This window comes from Vanellus vanellus, assembly GCF_965231255.1.
Source record: "Vanellus vanellus genome assembly, chromosome: 5".
NCBI lineage: Eukaryota > Metazoa > Chordata > Aves > Charadriiformes > Charadriidae > Vanellus > Vanellus vanellus.
The window spans coordinates 72402425-72423913 of record NC_138910.1 but is presented as its reverse complement, the minus strand read 5'-3'; the positions used below and the strand labels follow the sequence as shown (position 1 = coordinate 72423913).

Below are 21489 nucleotides of genomic sequence, written 5' to 3'. Positions count from 1 at the left end.
CGCGGCCTGCAGCCGGCAGCGCACCGCCCTCAGGTCAACACTCGCTGTGCGGCCGCCGGGATCGGGCCGCACCGCCACCGCCGGTGGGGGTCCGCCCCATGAGGGACACGCCGCACCCCACCACCGAGCCCTGATGGTGGTTGTCACTGGCGCGTACCCGCCTTGCGTGCCCTCACTGAGCCGCGGGGGCGGGAGGTGGCTCAACGCCCCCAAGACACCAAGGAACAGCCAAGGCCCCAGCGACGCTCCCGCAGGACCGGGCAGGCGGGAGGGAAGGAGGATTGTACCGGTTTATTTTGAAACCCACGGCAGCCGCCAGGGTCCTGTCAGCCCCGGCCCTGCCCGGCGATGGCGGCGGAGCGCTGCCATGGCAACGCCGCCGCGCCGCACTGCGCCTGCGCGCTCCCCACTGACCGTTTGTGAGCCCGCTGGCATTTTTAAACCCCCTGCGCGCGCGCTGGCGGTTGGTTCCCCCGGGGCGCACTGTGATTGGTTGAGCGAGCCCGTTCCTCTCCGCGCGTCGATTGGGTCGGAGGAGGAGGTGGGGGCGGGAGCGCGGCCGGCTCTGCCTTCTGATTGGCTGGTGGGCCTTGGCGGCGGGGAACGAAGGGGATCGGCCGTGGGCTGAGGAAGGCGCCGGAGTGGGGCGGGACAGGTCCCGTCCGGTCCTGCCGTGGCGGGAGTCGAGGCGGGTTCCTGGTGCCTCCGGGCGGTCGTTGGGCTCTTGGCGAGGGCCTGTCACGGGCCCCTCGCCTTCTCTCTCAGGGGACGCTGGCAGACCCCCTCAGGCGCCCGGCGGAGGGAGGGGCTGTGGCAGGCAGGCCCCGCGCCCGAGCGCTGCCTCACACCGGTGCCCCACGGCGGGGAGGAAAGGAGGGGGCAGAGCTGCGACCGCCCCGTACGGACCCCCTTTTGCCTGGCTCGGACCTGAGGTACCCGCTCCGCGTCGGGAAAACCGCTCCGAGAGGGTCCGCTGTCCCCTTGGTGGCGAGGGGTGGGGAGGGGGGTGGTGCGTCGCCCCTCAGCCCGTTGGGGGCACACGCTGGGCCCGATGCCGCTCTGCGAGTGGGGCTCTGGTTATAAGGAGCTGTGGGGCTGCGTTTCGGATTCGTGCTTGCCAAAAACTAGTGAAAACTGGGGCTTGCCAAAAACTAGTGAAAACTGGGGCTTGCCAAAAACTAGTGAAAACTGGGGTTTTAAAAAAGTTTCCCCCTTTATAAGCCTTAATTAGGACTTATTTTGATGGGCGTTTAGCTTTTAATGGGAATCAATTAACTGTCGCTGGAAACACAAGAGGTAGGTGAGTTGCTTAGAGGACCACCTTAAAAATAGAGAAAGCTCTCTCCTGGGAAATGCAAAGAAAACATCTTGCCAAAGTTTGAGGCTTCAAATACATACAAAGGAACTTCTTGTTTATGTGTTAAAAAGTGTTGAGATAACTGCTAAATGATGTGGACTGACAAATGGTTTGTATTTTACCTAGCATAATTGTTTTAGGCAACACTTAAAAATTGTAATCCTGCTTGTGTAAATAAGTTTACATGATTATGTACTAATTTCTTCAGTCCTCTGAAGTCTGATGGCAAATTTTGCACTATATTGTTTGAGTTGAGCCATGGCTTTATTTCAGAATTCTTCAAAATTTAAGTGGATTGAGTGCTGGCTTTAAAAAGTGACTAAAACAGGGCTTTTGGAAGCTGATCTAATGTTAAGTTTGCTAAATCAAGATTTTCTGTGTGCCATGGGGGTCTCTAATGATAGAGAACCTTTTCCTTTCCTACAATATGTCCAGAGCAGCTTTTCATTGACTTGTATTTTGACCTATGCATCTTCCAAGATTACACAAAGGAACTGTCAGGTGGAAAAAGAAAATTTTGTGTTGACTTTGTAGTTCATATCCTTGACAACTTCATAGGACATAATTTGTGCTTCATTGGTCTGGACTTAAAAAAAAGTACCAACAGCTTATGTATCCTATTTGTTTTTCTTCATTTTCCTCTTTTATCTCTGTGATCTTTTTCCCAGATTTGTTCCTGAAAGGATGGTCCCTTTCAGTTTCCCCCTGTCAAAGTGTGCACTTTGGGACCCAGTCCCTATGGGTGATGTCATTGGCTCACACATCACCTATTACAGGTATGAGTAACCTTTTATAAGTGGCTAAAGGTTAAAATAAATTAAGAATTATATGATTCCAAGTCTCATTGTATCTTTTGAGTCTAGCATATGACAAGACAGAAAGGAAAAAGAAACAACAGGTGTGTTCATTATAAATATATAGGGATTTTCATGGGAAAGATGTGAGAGTTTTCCTTCCTGTGCTGGAAGTGCCTCAGTCTAAAGTAACTTACAGTTTCCTTCCCATATGGAAAGGTGTGAAAATAACTGCATAGTTCTAGTTTTCTTTAACATGTCTTTTCTTGTTTCTAAATATTTACAGAGAAAAAATATTTTGACAAACTGGGTATAGATAATGTGCTTCAAGTAAAACTTAAAACTAAGAATTTTTCTTGCTTCAGGATTCTGGATTAAAATGCCAAAAGCTGTGATTTTTTTGTTTGTTTGTTTAGAATGAGCCTGTAGGCAAATCTGTAGCACTTGTGGATTTCTAGGGCAGGATGTTCCAAACCTCACTTGTAAAACAAATGGAGGGTTAAAATTGATCCTTGTAACTTAACTGGGTAATTTTTATATAGGTGTTATAAAAATCTTACTGTAGTTATTAAAGCAAGTATATGAGCAAGTTTAGGCATACATGTGCATGTTATGGTGGACAGCCCTTATATGCGAGTCAGAGGGGCCTCCACTTGTCCTTGCCACATAGTGCTCTTTGAGTTATAATTAAAACCTACAAGTTTTAACAAAGTTTAAACTAAATTACTTTTGTTTTGGTAAAGGCACTTCACTTAGTTAATCTTGAGCAGGTAGGATATGAGCCGTCGTCACAGTATTCACATAAACCAGTAGCCTCACTTTCAACTTTGACCTCTTTCCAAGGCAGAAATATATAAGCTAACTCAAGCTAAAATAATGTCAATGTGATTACTTCCCTAGATTCCAAACTTATTACCTTTTTTTACTAAATAGTGATTTTATAATTACTTTCTTTCTCCATACTTATATTTCTGTGTATTTGAGCCTAGTCTGCTGCTGCTTTAAAAGCATCCACACTAAATACTGTGCTAAAATTAGATAATACCATGTCAAAATTAGTTAAGCTATTCTGCTCTTTAAATTTAGACTTTTTAGAGGTTATGTGTTTTAGTCTCAGTATTTCTAACTTTTTTTGCCTTCTATAAAAATAATTCAAATATTCTTGTTGAGATGATCATACAGAGCATTTTGTGGAGCTGCTCCAGTTAAAACAGGGCTCTTTTGAATATGAATAGTTGGGGTGTTGCACAGAATATGAGCAAAAATTACGTTGACATTGTATATAATGTTGTTAATTCTTATCTTTTTGTTGTTTAGGGCTTTGGGCTGTTTATGTATATTTTCTTTTTAAAGGACAAAAAATGTGGAAGCTATTGGAATATAATAAATACTTTTAAAAAAAAAGCTTTAAAAATAATTTAGGTCTGAAATGCTTATTGTCTCTTTTTAGAAACCCAAAGTTATCTATGATGGAGAAAACCTTGCGACTTGCCTATCGCCATGCTAAGCAGAATGACAAGAAATTATTTTCCTGTTTTTTGCTTGGGACTCTTACAGTAGATGAAGGTAACTTTAAACATCAGGTAGACAGACAATATTGGTTGGTTGAGTAAGTCATTATCAAGGAGCCTGATTTGTTGCTCTTGAACTCTAACTGTATGTATTTATTTTAAAGTTGGGGAAGGCATAACGCTAACAATAGACCGCTTTGATCCTGGTCGAGAAGTTGCTGGTGGATCGGGCAAAATTCCAACTGCGTCTCTTCCTGGAGACTTTTTGATTCCATGTACCGTTAATGCCTGGGGACCTTCTTCAGAAAATATTATAGTGCATAGTGCTGAAGATATCAGCTTTGCTTTCAAGGTAGGCACCCTTAGCAACTTTTGTGTCTCTTAAACAATAAACTGCAGGACATTGCATTATGCATAGGGTTTGATTTCCAGGTGCCATCAATTGCAAACGCAGCAAAGTTGTGGCTGAAGCTAGACTATTTAGTTGGTTGTCTGAAATGAGCTGCTCAATTGTCATTGAAAAGTGTACCGGAAACTGTTAAAGTCAATTAGCCTTCACAGGTGTTTAAGGATCACAGAGTCTTGAATCTTGGACTAAAATCTTGCTGTCTGACCAAAGTTTTTTAGCTGGTGTGACCGCTAAAACCAGCACAGCAAAAGTAATTGCAACAAACTTACTTAAACAAGAAAAAACGTTCTTTTCTTTCAAATCTGTCATGAATGAGTTGCAGTATTTATGCAATTGCTGATAAAAAGCATTGCTAGGCAAGTGACTTGCAAGAAAGCCTGTAAAGTCTATGTAGGTTAGCAGTTATAGCTGAAATGTGTGCTCGCCCCTTCTGTGCTCTGCCATAGACATATAATCTAGTAAATACACGTTCTGTTCCTGTAAATGTTTCTCTGTAGTTGTGTGTATTTTATAATACAAATAATGCTTACTTCACGTCTAAACTTTCTCAATATGATATATCCAGATGTTAAAATACAAATTTCTTGAATGCAAGCAGTAAAACTTAGATCACCTCGAGCCTTCTAGTTGCTTGTTATTTTATTAATTTTTTTTTTATAATTTAAGTAACCCCAGGTTTTTGAATACATCATAAAGCAATGCTAAGATATGCATGGCTTAATTTCAAATGTATTTTACATTATTCATTATATTCAGTACAGCCGTGAGCTTTGGAGACCTGGTTTAATGGCTGTTTATACAGTGCCTACTGCAGTAATACCTATGATGAGTGATTTGAGTTCCTAGTGTAATGCAACTTGAATCATGGTAGTCCTATGAAGACAATTTTGTGTATTTAACTTTTTTCTCTTTTCCCTACTTCTAGGGTCTGCAGCACAGTCTGTGCAGTAAAGAATCACTGGATCTTTCTAAACTGCTCACTGTTAGAGCTCACATTGTTTTCACAGAAAACCTGGATAATCTGCATTTTAATTTCTACTGGGCTTCTATTACCGCAGCAAATATCTTGGAATACACACCTGTGAAGTCTGTCCCAATTATTCCCACAGCCCTAGCAAGAAATTTGAACAGTCCTATGAATATTGCACAAGTTCAAGGAACTTACAAATGTGGGTAAGTAAAGGGTGATGATGCTAAAGCTATCAAAGTTGCCTGGCAGTTTGTTGCGTTTCCTAAAGCAGGTAGGAAGGCAAGATGTCAACCATTGCTTTGCTTTTTAGTAAAATAACTATCATAAAAATAACATAACTTCTTGGAATTGGAAAAATTTAAGATGTTATAAAAAAGAATTAGGAAATGGGGTGAGGCAAAAATATTAACTGGTTCTCGCTTTTGACTTCAGTAGAAGGATCTTCCTACTGGGGCAGGGGGACAAACCTCTAGTTAACATAGTAAATATAAAGAGCATGCAGCTTTTTAAACAATATCAATGCTGTCTCTAGAATGAAAATCAGACAAATGTGAATCAAACTTTTTCTGTTAATCATGCTTATGAGACAGTATTGGGAAAACATCCTTCTGGCTGATAGCTAATTTAGTAGGATGAACTAAGGATAGAGCAGAGAAATTATTAGAAGCAAATGAATGTCACTTTATTTGGACTTTGTGAAAGCCTCTTGGAAAGTTACTCTTCAAATTTAACATGACTTGCAATTCTGGATTTGTTGTAACTCCAATAATAAGCAAATATGGTCCTTGATAATTCTTTGATACACAGGGAATGAATGAAAAGCTGAGGAATTGCTTTAAGTGTGAAGGAAGAATGTTTTTGGTTTTTTTTTTTTTGGGGGGGGAGGAAACTTCTTTCTTACAGTATTTTCTAAACTGGTATTTGTCTCTGTGATTTTTTTATTTTATTTTTTTTTCTGAAAGACTGACTTCCAAAATACTAGAAAACCCCCAACTTCTGCTTTGTTTCAGCTACCTTACTATGGACCAGACACGAAAATTGCTTTTGCTGCTCGAGTCTGATCCCAAGGCTTATACGCTGCCATTAGTTGGAGTGTAAGTGTTTGGCTCTGTTTGTACAGATTAATACACCTATTGATTTGAGATGTATTTGAGGGATTCATAGTGGAAACTTGGTAATGGAACTGTCTCTAATTGGGTAGTTCTTCTTACTTTTAGTTGGCTGAGTGGAGTTACTCATATCTGTAATCCTCAAGTCTGGGCCTGTTGCGTGCGATATTTATTCAGTTCTTCAATTCAAGAAAGGTAAGTCACTTTTATCTACAAAACATAGAAGCTGTTGGCTGCCTAAAAAAGTATTCCGCAGAAATGCATGACAACATGGGCTCTATTCAAAGATATTTGAGGGAATTTTGTGATTTATACAGAAGGTGGGGCTATCTGTTTTAATTGTTTTTCTGGTTTTGACTTCTGCCTCACAAATTTTCTGTGACTGAAGTGTTAGAAGGCTGGGCTGATATCTCAAAGACAGAAGAGGGTAAACACTAATGTCATTAAGGTCACTGCATTTTAGTTTAAATATGGGCGAGCAAGCAGGAAATGCTAGTTTAAACGGTGGTGGGGTTTTGGTTTTGAATTTTTCTCGTGGGTGTTTTCTTTGACGTAGGCTTTCTCCCTGACTGTGTCTGACCAACATATTGAAGCATATTGATTTGCAGCTAATACTGTCTTGTTATGACTTCCTGCTAAATATTCTGGTTTTATAGTTTTTGCATTCTGATTTTTTTTTTTCATTGTGATGTTAGTAGATAATCTACATCATTTCCCTTGTAATATTTGCTAAGTTCTATTTATGTGGAAGCTGGGAGGGAGTTCAGGTGTTTATGGTTTAAAACTGCTCTTCAGGTAAATGAAACTTCAAAATACATTGTATGCATAAGAATTTCTTTTGCTTGACCACACTTGTTCTTAAATTATGAAATAAAACCGCCTTTGGTGAACAGATGTGTCTGAATTACAGAATAGACTTTTTCTCTTAATGATTTAACTATGCCCGAATACAGATAAGACCCCAATTAGATTATTAGATAGGCAAGTTAGATGCTTGAGTCTCATTAACTTTCACTGATTTCATCTTGGAAGTGGATTAGGCAGATTTGATGAACCATGCAAACAGAATTAACCTCTGCAGACTAACTGCTTCATCTGTGCATCATACATTTTTAACTCTAAAGTTGTAAGTATAATTTTAAAGTTGTATGTGAATTTTGTTTTTTAAGCATCTTGTTCCTACTGCTCGCTTTATCACATATATTACTTTAAAAAAAATAACAAACCAATAACAAATAAACAACCCCCCCCCCACCAAGTGCATTACAAGTGCTATAAAAATTAAAACTGTTCAGAAAGTAGTACTATCTTTTCCTGGAAATGCACGTTATTTTCATTATCCTTGATCTTGTGTTAAATGTTGACTGTTGTTACTCACTGTTCTTAACCCGTGGAAAAAACTTCAATATAATTTTTCTTCAGAAAAAAATCTGTTTGCTAATGAGCATTTTTTGAATATTTAGGGGTAACTGAAACACTAATTGTATATAATACAACTTCAATTGAATTATCAAAACAAATCGCAATATCATTTTTACAGATGTTTTCTTCTATGAGATGATTGAAGTGTTCCCAGAATTCATTTAAAGTACTCAGTGATCCTAAAGGTTTGAACTAGAAAGTAAACGGACTGTTCCCATTTCTCTACTTTGCTTTGATTCTTGCATGTGGCATCAGTCATAAGTCCATCTGCTCAGTACCACTCAAAATGCAGTGATTTACCAGTTTGCTAAACTGTGGTAGTTCGCTCAGTATGTTGGGAAACTAAAGGGCCTTCTTCCTATTGTGTTTTTTTTGTTGTTGTTGTTGTTTCTTTTAAGATGTATTTGTTTTTTTTTCTGTTCTAGGGTTTTTTCGGAATCTGGGCGTTTTCTTATTGTGCTTTATTCATTGACACACAAGGAGCCAGAATTTTACGAGTGCGTTCCATGCAGTGGACAGACTGAACTAGGGTTTCAGATCTTGACTTGCAATGAAACAGTACACCTCTTCAAAGTAAGTGGTTTGGTTTCCTACTGCATCAAGGTACTTTAAAGTACTTTTAGCATAAGCACTTAAAGGAAGAGTCACTATAGTGTGAGCCAAATGGAACTGCAGTGTTTGAAAATAATGTAGCTCTATAAAGCTACCTTTTTATAGCTATTACTGTAAATTTAGAGCTTGTCTCTTAATTTGAGCGGTGATCTCCAAAGTCAGCAACTCCTTGCTTTTCTAATAGCATTACAAATCTGTCTCTTAAAACATAGTGCTCCTTCTTACTAGTGACCTTTTGGCTTTACGAGCAGAGATTCTGATTTTCTATAGCATTTCTTAATCTGGTATGCTATGTGCATGCTGGACACACCTAACGACTGCTATCGGTGATGCATATCGGTGCTTTCTGGAGAGCAAACCTAGGTAACTTGGGCTTTGCTTGAAGTTGAGTGCAAAAGGGAGTTCAGTGGTTACTAACGTGCAGATCTCTTGCTGCACTACAGTAACAAAGCAGGAAAAAATTTATCTTTGTGCAGAGTAACTCTTTGAAATAAGTTGATGATACAATGTCTGGGAGAGAACTCAAGGTTTGAGGAAATTCTAGGAAATCTCAGTTCCTTATGTGTTTTCCTAGGCTTGTGCAGAACCTGAAGTTGAATTGTTAATCTGCTCAACATGTGCTTTGTGCTCTGGCAGAGAAGCAGCTAGTGTAATGTGTATCCTGTGCTGTTCTGTTTCCAACTGAATTTCAGAGTCTAGTTGGAGGCCTGTAACCAGTGGTGTCCCCCAGGGGTCAATACTTGGTCCAATTTTGTTTAATATATTCATTAATGACCTGGATGAGGGGACAGAGTGTATCCTCAGCAAGTTCGCTGATGATACCAAACATGGGTGGGGTGGCTGACACCCCAGAGGGCCGTGCTGCCATCCAGCATGACCTGGACAGGCTGGAGAGCTGGGCAGAGAAGAACCTAATGAGGTTCAACAAAAGCAAGTGCAAGGTCCTGCACCTGGGGAGGAAGAATGCTGGGCACCAGTATAGGTTAGGGGCAGACCTGCTGGGAAGTAGCTCTGAGGAGAAGGATCTGGGGGTCGTGGTAGACAGTAAATTATCCATGGCCCAGCAATGTGCCCTTGTTGTCAAAAAGGCCAATGGAATCCTGGGCTGCATAGGGAAGAGTGTGGCTAGTGGGTCGAAGGAGGTCATTCTCCCCCTCTACTCTGCACTGGTGAGGCCACAACTGGAATACTGTGTCCAATTTTGGGCTCCCCAGTTCAAGAGGGACAGGGAACTGCTGGAGCAAGTCCAGCGAAGGGCAACTAAGATGATTGAGGGATTGAGCATCTCCCTTATGAGGAAAGGCTGAGAGAGCTGGGACTTTTTAGCCTGGAGAAGAGAAGGCTGAGGGGAGACCTTATTATGGCGTACAAGTATCTAAAGGGTGGGTTGAAGGAGGATGGAGCCAGGCTCTTCTCAATGGTTCCCAGTGACAGGACGAGGGGCAATGGGCACAAGTTGGAACATAGGAAGTTCTGTTCAAATACACAGAAAAACTTCTTTACAGTGAGGGTGACAGAGCACTGGCACAGGCTGACCAAGGAGGTTGTGGAGTCCCCTTCTCTGGAGATTTTTCAAGACCCACCTGGATACAGTCCTGAGTAACGTGCTCTGGGCAATCCTGCTTTAGCAGGGGAGTTGGACTAGATGATCTCTAGAGATCCCTTCCAACTCTGAAATTCCTTGATTCCCTGTTCAGAGCCGCCTTCCACCTTTAGCCTATATACAGATTGGCTTTCTGAAGGTGATGAGGCTCTTAGTAAGAGGCTTACTTCTCTTGTCTCCAGAACTTATGCAGCTGTGGTGCGTGAAACAGTATAGGAGCAGTTGCTGTTTCCTATAGTGGTGAAGGCTTGTGGAAGAGTATCTAAGCAGTTACAGCAAGGAAGCATCTGGTCATGGCTATAATTAGGCCAACTACTTTAGAGTAGCAGGGGGAACAGTGTTAAACAGGAAGGGAAGTCGCTTGCCTCCTTGTAGTGGTGAAAGAATTGAGAATTGAAAGTAGATGACAAGCAGCACATAATCGGAGATAAATGTCCTTAAAATTATTTCTTTGGGAGTGGCATCTCGGTGATTAAAAGTGGAAAGTTTCATGCTTCACAAATACAGAAAATTTCATTCCAGAATGTTGAACCTTCAGATAAGAACCCTATCCACTTTGAGTTGAGTGCAGAAAACCAAAATGCAGAAACCGAGTTCTTCAGCAGAGTTTGCAAGAAACTTCCTGTCAGAAGGTAAATCTTTCAGATGTCATTTATACATGAAAGTTAAATATTTCTTGAAGTTTTTTTTTACTTCTGCTCTGCCAGGTGTCAGTTTAGCTGTGCATGCAGTGATCTTCTCACATTAAAATCTCTGTATGTACTTTCGTTTATTCTTAGAGTTAATATTCTTCAAGTAAGAAGGTCAAGCTGACCATATTCCAAGAGCACCTATTTGTAGTTCTACTCTTGATACTGGTGGTTGTAATTTATACAGTGGATGTTTCTAAAAAGGCTTCCTTACTGATGGAGCCTAGTTCATTGTATTAAGCTTTCTGTGAGATCTGTCCTTTGAAGCAAATCTCTAATTGAAATCTGCTTAAGTTGGTAAAAATTCCTTTTTCCGTCCAACTTTCAGAGGTGTAAGATCTGGTTAGGTTGAAACTTAGGGGTTTTTAAGAACCTGACTTATCCATCAAATATTTATCTTTGACTTTAAGATGGCCTTTATTTTCCTTTAAGCAATGTTACAGTCCTTACTGTAGCACTCCTTATCTTTCTAATATAAATCGGTGCTTTGCTGTTAGAATGTCACTTAAAAGGTATGTCTGAGCATGTGGGGAGGGAAGGTTAGTATCTTTTTGCCCAAAACCAGTGTTTGCATTTTCACCATTTGATCTTAGAGCTGTTTGCTGTGCAAACTCCCTAGCTAACCAGGGAGGAGATGTATAGCAACTGCTTCTTGAAAAAATTATGCTGATATTGCACTGTAGATGGCACAGAGAAAAATGTGAAGATTCATGTTACTGCTGCCAAATCTGACAAGCAAACATTCTTAGTTTGATTTATGTTGGTTTTAGTCCTTCCCAAGGCTGCTCACCCAGCAAGTTGTCAGCAAGTGATCACGACTCTGGTGTAGAAGATGAGGATTTATCCCCCAGACCAATTCCAAGTCCTCACCCAGTGAGTCAACAGGTAACTAAGTACATAATTGTTCTAAGCATCTCAGATGTGACACTTACAGCAGCAAAACTGATTGTAAGGGGACTGGAGAGTATAAATCTTCTGTCTCAAAGTGCAAGCGGGGGAAAACAGAACTGAAGAAACGGATTGAGTCCCAACTCCTGCTCAAGTTAACCTGCCTTTTTTCTGGGACTGTAGGCACTTTAGTTCCTGTATACGCTAGGATTTGTGTACAGAGGTAGTAGGTTCTACTTTGGGAATCTGGGTGCCATTAAATGGATGAGCTGTGGTGTCTGAGGCAAAGATAGAGGCAGCGAACTCCTTGTGTATTTCTGGGTAAATGAAATCAAGATCTTCTGGTCTGTCCTTTTTTTTTTTTACTGAAGCATATACAAATATAATGAAATAGCAGCCCTCGTATAGCATAGGTCTAGAAAGATGTAGATTATAAAATATGTTCTGTTGCACTTATCCACTGGGTCCAAGAATAGTAAGAGGGAATATCACTTCTTGAAGGGGAAAGGTCCATACTCTGAAATGCACTCCAGGATGACACGGAGCATTCATTTGTTAGACATGGCTATTATATCGTATGAAAGTAATTTTGTCTTCTAAGAATGATCCTAGAGATCTTGCTGCTTTTTCTATATCTGGATTCTCCAACTTTAAAAAAGTATTCAATGTGTAGTTGGTTTGGAGCTGGTAATGGTCATATACTGATTTTAGATTAAAACATTTTCTTTGATGAAATTCTTCATGTGGAGAGCTGAAAGACACCACTTAAAAATGATCTTAACTTGTTTGTGTAATTGTCCCTTCAGGTTACCAGGATATTTCCTTCAGTTCCTGAACTGTCACTTGTTTTGGATGGGAGTTTCATAGAATCAGGACAATCGCCTAAGCCTATGGGGACTTCAAATGCTAAAAGTCTACCCTCAGCACTACATCAGCCTAATAAAAAGAAAGGGTGCTTGGGATCTACATATTACCCCACCCAGCACTCTGAAGACAAGCAAAACTTTTCTGCGAATATGGGAGATCCCCCTTTGAGGCAATTACCAAACCATTTAAACCAGAAAATTCCAGCTTCAAGACCTTCCAGGGGAAAGCAAGCTTTACTACAGCAACAGTTGCACTGTAAGAAAGCTTGCCCTCAATCAAGAAAAAGCTCTGGATCTTCTTCTCCTTCAACCCCTTGTAGTGTGCCTTCCCCGGATACATCTGGGCATCACCCCAGAAAGCCATCAGAAAGACTTGTATTAAATCCTGATGGAGTCACACAGCAGGGAGAGCATGCAATCAGAAGAACATCAGTATCCAGTTCCAAGCAGCTTCCTGCTGTTACGCAGCCAGTCCTCTACACATCTGCTTTTTCACCACAGAGCTGCAGAAGACCACCAGAACTGCAGGTGCCAGTTCAAGTACCACCTTGCTGTCCAGCCAGTGCATGCAATTGTCAGTTTCCTGCTCCCCTCCAATATAATCCCCTAAACTCGTGGCAAGGTATTGGTAAAATGAGCCCCAAACATGCAGCGGAAATCCAATCGGAGGTGGCTCAACAGAATCTATGTACAGTGCTCCATCAAAACATCATTTGTCCAAATATTTGCTGCAATCCAGGATATACCACAAGCAGCCCTATAAGCATGAGATATCATGGGAAAATGGGGAGCTGTTCTCTTGACAATAGCTTATCGCCTGGAATAAGACTGCCTTCAAGTGCAAGCCCCTCTAGTCCGCAGTTTTGTGCAGCCCACTCACCATGCCTGCACATGCCTACTTCTAAAGCAGGATCAGATAATGGAATGATGGGATTATCACCAGATGCATACCGGGTTCTTACAGAACAAGATAGACAACTCAAATTACTTCAAGCTCAGGTTTGTGGAAATGGCAGCTTTCTCCTCTGCCCTCTTAGTGATTATGCTTTGATAGTTCCCCTGCCAAAGGAATTAAATTAACTGTTGTCTATCCTTGTTGGAACAAGAGACCCTGTCATACCAGCTGCGGTTTGGAGATGGAGGGGGATCCTGATTAGCTCTGCTAATTGGTGTCCCTTAGATTAAAACTATTTGACTCTTGCCTAATTAAATCTTGCATTTCTTTTTATTGTGTTTCCATAACATGAAGATTTCCCTTTTAGCACACTGTTTTATAATGCAAATTGATAAGCCTTCTGTACAAATGCTTTCCTATATATATGCTCACCTATGTAAAATTTTACTGCATGGGCTATAGACTTTGGAATTATTGTAAGCATACATGTGAAGCACAGAACACTCTCGTGTTGCTTTGCCCGCCTTCCACCCTGCAGTTTCCTGAGCTGTTGAGGCTGTTGCCTTGAAAACTGCGGTTGTCTGTTTGCAGCAGACTGGCAGGATTCATCAGGTGTTTGCTGCTGCGCTGGAAAATTCAGCTTTGGAGGTCTTGCTAAGTTCTGTTTTGATACCAGGTTAAGTTTCTACAAAATATCAGCCTCTTGACCTACACTGTCAGCCCTGTATTTTGCAGGGTATGATTTGGGGCTAAAGAGCCAGAGTTTAAATACTGCTGCTGGTGATGAATGATAGGAATAGGAAAGTTGCTCACAATACGTATTTTTCCCACTTAAACTGGAAAATTACAAATGAAATATGCTTTAGATACAGTTCCTGTATGTAAAATCAAGCTCTCAAAAGCATGGGTTGTGCATGAGAGAGGGAAGCCTCTCCTTATTGCATAAATGCAGCCTTCTCTGCTATTACGGTATTTCCCCTTGGAGCTGTGAACTAATGGGTGAACAGGGTGGTTGCAAACACTAGAGTGAAGATTGCCTGGGCAACCTTAATTTTATCATTTGAGTGCTTGGTTTTGTAATTAATACAAAGTTGGTTTAGCATGGTGTAGGGACAGTTGGCATATAAATGTTTGGCTGGTAAATCGGTAATAAGCTTTGTATATGAATGAAAGGGACAGAGAATACTTCCAACAAGTGTAGTGTAAATAGGCTTTACTCAAGTTGTCTTGGTGTAGTTCTGCCAGCATGCTTAAAACCTCTTCTTTGCTAGCTCTGCCAACATCAAAATTGCTGGTTTGATTTATGCTGCATGCACTGCTGAGAACTGGAAGGTTATCAGGCTTCTGTGGCAGCCTGGATTTGAATCCAGACCTTAGAGGAGCCTAATTTAGTAATTCACTTTTGCCTGTTATACTTCATATTTTATTGTAAAATTATAACTTTCTGATAACCGTTACAGATCCAACGCTTATTGGAAGCACAGGCTCGTCAGGCTTGTTCCTCTGAACCAGCTGCAGCTAGCCACACTCCGCAGCCTGAGAAGCAAGGGGACTTTGTTTCTATGGAAACACAGGCCTCGCTGGGTTCTCAAATGAGGAAAAGTGTGAGCATTGCTGTGAGCACAGGTAATGCTTTATTCTTTAAAAATAGCCTGGCATCACTTTTTCTGGATGTTTCTGTGATTTGTTAGGGCATGGAGAGAAGGTTTTGCAGAAATGCTGAACATACACATGCACCTAGACACAAAAACCAACAAAGTCCTCTAGGTGTTACTTGCAAGTTTAGGCTGGAGCTACTTTTGTCTTTGGGCTGCAAGGGCAGTGATAGCCATCACTGGAAGAATTATATTTCTAATAGCTTTAGCATATTTTAAATTTCACCCTATTAAAGACAAAAATCCACATCTTTTTCGAATTAATATACTGTTTTAAAAAGTAATACCTTCTCTCCCATCTGGCGTACTATTAAATAGATTATTGATGTTGTTTATGAGTTTTGCATTTACATGCATGGTGAGGAAACTGCATTCGCTTTAATTTTAGCAAGTTAGGCAGCTGTGTCTGTAGAGTTACATATTAATGTATTGGTTCCTGTTAAATCCATGGAAATATTGTGGTTAGTCTAGAGGAAATTTTCAAACTGGCTCAAGGTCAATGCATTAAAATGCTTTAATACAACCATTTATTTTCATCAAGTATGCTTTGGAAGAAACTAGGACTTGAGTGATGTTTTGGCAACTCTAAGCTGTTCTAAACCCTAAATCACTTTTAAAATGGAAAAAAAAAAAATGAATGTGAGGAAATGATTCCTCTAGCTTTACAAAGCCAAAGGGTCTCAGAAGATAGTAATGACTTTCCTTAAAAGAGTAAATCTCTAATTCTCTTCTAGGTGCTAGCTTATTTTGGAATACAGCCTCGGAAAAACAAGATGACTCCATACCACAAGGAAAAAAAGAGGATGAAGAGATTTCTAAGGAAGACATAAGCATTTCAATTAATGCTGAACAAGATGCAAGTAATACAAGTATTGCTTCTTCCTTAAAGGTGGTTGACATGCCCAGCTTTGTTGACAGTATTCATCTTGTGGAAGAAGGAACTAATCAGAACGCTCCCCAGTAAGTAATTAGAAATATCTTGTGTTCACATAATAAGCTGTACTGCCTTATGTAAGTTACTACTTTCATAATTTTTTTTTTTTTCAAGAATTAAAAAGTCACCTGACTTCAGTTGTTGTGTTCCTTCCTTTCTTTGTTTTTAAATTATATTTTGAATTGTACAGCTCACGAAAACACAGTTGCCTTTAGAGTCTGCATTTATCAGTCATGCACGCTTAGCTAGCCTACCTATCAGCAGCAGCTGATGGCAAAACCCTTTAACTTGGAAAAGCATGTACAGGGCTGGCAGTGTTCCCTTTCTTACCTTAAATCCTGAGGGGGAAAGGGGACCCTGATGTAGTTGGTTGTTTTCTTACAGTGGCTTTTCCCTGTCAGCATTCAGAACCCTTTTAATTCTGAGGAGCCAAGCATGAGGCATTTATGATTATATGACTTTCTTGAATTTCTCTGTTTTACACGTAATTACTTTGTGTGTAGTGAATGCAGGTACAACTTCACTGCTGTTAATTACATTATTTTTATGCTCAGATTCCGTATAGTGCAATGACTAACCTCCGAGTAATTTGGGAAGCGATTTAAAAATATTTTTAATTATCTGTATGGATGTTATTTTTACACAGGGAATAGCTCAACAATTTAGCGCTTTTAATGATATAATATTCTGTAAGTATAAAAAGCCAAAGGATGGTGAATACCCTTCCAGTTAAATTAAGTCTCTAAAATAATCATATTGGGAAAGATTACGATAATTGAGCTATAACTTAAATATTCATAGTCCTTTATTAAAGTACCATCTGCAAACATATACTGCTACTATAAATGTTACCGATCCAAATCAGTCTTTTGATGAACATTGTATTTTAGAAAGATGCCATCTTAAGGTTCTCTTCAACTTGGATTCATAAACCTGTAAAATAGCTGTATAAGTATTCTACAGTAAGAATGTAGAGCGTCACCCAGATTTCTTTGAGGAGGAGGGGAACGTTTTGGGGAATGATGAATAATCGCTAGTGTAAAAGTAACTGATAACCTACATTGACTATCTAGTATGTCACGTGATCTAAATCTTATCACTTTCAACACAGGCAATTGATCAGTTGAGTTCTGAAATTCCCTTATCTTACACTTGTCTCCTGAGAAGGAACAGGAAAGGGGAGGAGGGTCGCTTAAGGATCTCCTCGGGATGATAGTACTATTGATATGTCTGGTCTCCAAAGGTTTATGCGATGCACACACCAGCTAGCTGAAGGGGATGCGGAGCATCACACTGTAACTCGTTCTAGAATATTTACACTTTTTATCTGGAAACTTCAGGATAGATTATGGTTCCTCTTTCACATCTGCTATTGAGAAATATTTCAACTAGGTGTTTGTTCTCAGTTCATGATACTCGGTCTGCGTTGTATATGTGTGTACACTTGTGCCAGTGTCTTTGAGAAGTTTTCCAAGCGTTTTTAAGCTACCACAGGAATCTAATTATCAGTTACACACCTTGGTAAAGTCAGCTTTTTCAATAAGTCATGTTTCAGAACGTACGGAAGATACTCCTAAAGGCTTTTAAGTGTCCATAAAAATGCTGAAAACATAAGACAAACTCCAAATTGTTAATAACCTTAAAGCAGATGAAACTCAAGTTAAGTCAGAGTGTCATTGAGTTTTGACTGGTCCAGAGAAGCCATTGCCATTTTCGAATCATCTTTTGAAAAACTAGTCAGGCTGTTGTAGTTTCACACTGCGAGGTGTATTTCCTCAGTCCTCAAATGACTTTTGTAAGAAAATGACTGCAGAAAGCAACAAAACCTCAAGCAGCAGACAAACCAAGAAGTGTTGGGATCTGTTTCCACTACTCCTCTTCTGGTGTTTATGAAAAGATAAAGCACATGTAGTGATACTTGTGCTTTTTCTGTTCTCGGTGTTCTCTTTCAGAAATGGAAACGTTTCCCAAGCACTTGTTCACAGTTCAACCTTGGAAGAAAGTATTGGCGTGTCTTTACAGAAAGAGCCAACAGAGGGAGCCAGCAACCACGTGGTGGTAACAAGTGAGCAAAGCTCAGAGCCACCCACCTCGTTGCTGCCTCGGCATCCGCCAGAGGATCAGAAGCTTTACCAGGACTTACTGGTAATTCATTTAAATTTTATATTCTGCACTGAATGCAACAGTGAGAACAGCACGCTGCTGAAGTGATGGTGTGGTATTGGCATGAATGAAAATTGCGTGCAGTTTTCAAGTTCACATGTAGAACCCTATAGAAAAGTTCAGAGTTTGTGGTTCTAAATTTTTTTTAAGGTTATTGTACTTCACTCTTTTCCATGCACACATGGAGTACTGTCTAATAAATAATTCTTTAGTTCAAAGATAATGTCAGTTGTTAACTTCCCAAATTAGTACCCTTTAAAATAGCACAGCATTTTACCTTCAAGTCCCTTAAAGGGCAAATACTTTAATCTTGAAGCATATCAGTAAGTGATGTGGTTAAACTCAGAACAGACTCTTACAGAGAGCTTGAAATACAAGATATTCCACTGTGTGACTACACTGCTGTGAGTTTACATGATTGCGTCTGAACAGAATCTGAATTTGGCTTCTTTGCCAGAATAAGCTGCTAACCCATCTTGTTGTATTTTAAGTTGCATTAGAATAAACCAGGATTTTCATTTTTGGCAGCTCCTGCATGTCATGATCTTTTTGTCCACGTGGTCTCTCCCCTGCTCCCTTTTTCTGTAGGGGCAAGTAAACCACCTCTTAAAGTCATCAGAAGAGCAAGATCACTTGCCTGTAAAATCAGAATTTGTTAATGATGATGGTCCTAAGTATCAGGATATTGATGATAAAACAGAAATGGCTTCAGAGACTGATGTGGGAGTGGTGGATAAAGAGAGTGTGATTAGTGCTACACTCAAGCAACTGAAGAGTCTTGGAGTGACAATTGACTCGCCTGGCAAAATGAAGAAAAATACACACAAAGTGGAGAATGCCAGGTAAAATACTGGTTGTTTTGAGTAGTAATTTGTAGATCCAACCAAAAATGAGGATTGGCTCAATGAGCAAAGAGAAGGGACTGTGTTTGCTGCCACTGGGGATTTGTTTGGCAACTTGATCCACATTTTCTGCAAAGATGAAACACTGGCTCGTGCTATGGGTATTTCAGATAGGTTTAAGAGCTCTGCTAGCAAAACTCAGATTATTTAAATATAACACAAGTAGCTCTAGCTGTTAGAGTATCTGGTGATTCTTAAAGTATTGTGCATGCAGTAGCACACAATTCCCTAGAATAATAACAAAGCTGCTTGAGTGATTTCAATCCTTTGGGCTATGTCAAAGTATTCCAGAGAAACACTGGACTTGGGAGGCTGAATGTTAAGTAGCTGTATATTTTGTCACTGCTTCTTAACCCTTGTCTTGTGCTTCACCAGTATTAGTGAAATTGTTATCATGGCTTTGATGTATAATCAAAACTGGTTCTGTCCTAATCACTTGTTATTGTGAGTGCTTTGACTTGAAACAGGGAGGCTGCAGTGGCTGGGGAGGGAAACAGCATTGATGAAATAGAAGGCGGCGCAGAAGTAACTTCTTCAGAAGGTGTTTAAGGCACAGGGATTTACTTACATAGCTGCTTAGGCATAGGTTGACTGCCTGGTACAGCTTCACTTTCATCCTTGTTGTCTTTTTGATACTAGTATATAACTGTTAGGTAAACAAAAAAAATGTCTAACCATCTCCTAACGGAGGTTCTCTTCAGCTCTGTGTCAAAAGCTGTTTCTAGTCATACAGTTTCTAAGCTCTTTTCTCTCCTCTTCCTTTGATTTTCATCAGGCATTTTTCTGGAATTTCTAGGCTACCTTCCTGGCTGGAGAGCCTGTCAGTGTTCTTTTAATGTTAATGATATGCTAATAAGTGAACCCGTAAGACAAAACTGGAATTTTGGGGATTTTTTTTCTTCCAACTTGGGGAGTGGGGTGGGATTCTTCCTTCTGCCATGTTCATGACTGATAAAAAATTCTGAGAAAAGGTCTACACCTCAGCAGAGAAGGAAACGACTGTGCAAACCCATAGCATAATCAGTGGTTGCTCATCTGAGCCAGGAGTTTACTCTCCCTAAGCAAACTTCAGAATCTATGTGCGGTAAAATAGGAAGACTTTAACTCTCAACACAAGGAGTTTGGGGTTATGAACTAGTGTATGATGCTTGTACTAAGTGCACTGGTTTATAACCACTACCGGTGTACCAGAGCTTGTCCTTTCAGTCTTTAAACTAAACACCACACAAGAAATCGGTGCACCAAGCAACAGCATGAATGAACATTTCCCTTACTGAAGGATGCCTTCAAAAACTAGAACCTTGCAGGCTTCTGGAAACAGATACTACGTCAGAGTTTCTGTAAAAAGCCTGGATGGAATCGGCATGCATTGGGAAAGAGATGTTCTTGGTCTCAGTCACTGGGCTTCTGTCTTCTATCTAGGTATAAATTTTGGGTTGGATGGCAGTGTCTAAAGTCTTAGCATCAGAGACGTGTAATGTCACATTCACTGGTGAGAATAGACCAAGAGCTCAAACCTGCTTTAAAAACAAAACCAGCTGTGAAACCTGCTGGAAGGCAGCCCTCTTCTTCATACGAGGGCTGTGGTTAGCATTGAATTGGAAGGGAGTACCATCAATTCTATAACACGGTGTTTGGATACTGTCAGCGTGAGTAGCTGGAGAGCTGCTTTTTAGTGTTTGTGGAACATTATGATCTCAGCACTGAGCAACCTAATTGAGCTGTGGTGTTCAGAAGGAAGGAGAAATCAGTACAGCAAGCAAAACGAAATTATCAGATTATATTGTGAAATGTGTACTTTTCCTGTAATGCTAAACTAACTTTTTTTATGCTTTATTTCAGCATCTTAGCATGCATAAATCCTGAAGCAGTGGTTCCTGGACTAAACTATATGTCATTTGCCAATGTCAGCATGTGTGGCTTAACTCCTAATGTTGTTGATCTGAGCATGGAAGCAAACGCTATAGCGCTCAAGTATCTCAGTGAAAATCAGTTATCTCGACTTTCTCTCAGTCGCTCAGGCCAAAATCCTTCTGCAGATTTCTGTTTCCAAGACCTGTTGCATACAAATATGGACAAGAGCATGGTGGGTCTTAGCTTAATTTCACCAAATAATATGTCTTTTGCAACCAAGAAGTACATGAAGCGATATGGGCTGATACAGGGCAATGACAGTAGTGAAGACGAAGAGGAACTGCAGGTTCAAGATGGCAATTCTGGCACTGTCAAAAGCAAAAGCGTGCTGGACAAAAACTGTACCCCTGTGTTGGATGGCTTCAACCACTGGACTGAATTATCCAAAAGAATTGATGGAAGACTTCCCATTCATTTAAAAAGTCACAGCAGAGAATTGACTACTAATGCTTCCCCACCAGAATTGAACAGCCCTGTATTAAGAAATATTACAAATGAAATTTGTCCTCCCAGAGCAGATCAAGCAGATGAAAACTCTGTTCAGATTTTAAAGGGTTTCAAATCAAAAACCAAATTGTTACCTGGGAGGGTTGAATTCACTGAACAACCTGGCAGGAAAGACGAAGGAGATATTCGGGTCTTCCCTGGAAATCTGCATACTCCAGCTCTTGAAACGTTAAACCAGTCAAACAGCATAAATTCTGTTGGCACCATTCTTGATGTGAAACAACTCAGGCAGTTGCCAAAGTTGTTCTGAACATCCCCCGCAATGGCTGGCAACCGCTGTTTCAAATCT

General features: G+C 40.5%; 1 protein-coding gene across 1 annotated transcript; it reads left to right on the top strand.

Annotated features, from left to right (window-relative positions):
• Positions 1 to 909: 909 nt before the first annotated feature.
• STIL (STIL centriolar assembly protein) lies at positions 910 to 21450 on the top strand (the record flags this gene model as incomplete). The annotated part of the gene is made up of 16 exons (XM_082483597.1): positions 910 to 932; positions 2026 to 2133; positions 3602 to 3717; positions 3827 to 4014; positions 4997 to 5244; positions 6052 to 6135; positions 6259 to 6345; positions 7998 to 8145; positions 10310 to 10419; positions 11247 to 11361; positions 12171 to 13229; positions 14586 to 14751; positions 15515 to 15740; positions 17667 to 17859; positions 18466 to 18719; positions 20622 to 21450. The coding sequence occupies exons 2-16, from the start codon at positions 2042 to 2044 to the stop codon at positions 21448 to 21450; spliced, it is 3915 nt and encodes a 1304-aa protein (XP_082339723.1). The 5' UTR covers positions 910 to 932; positions 2026 to 2041.
• Between the last annotated feature and the right edge of the window lie 39 nt (positions 21451 to 21489).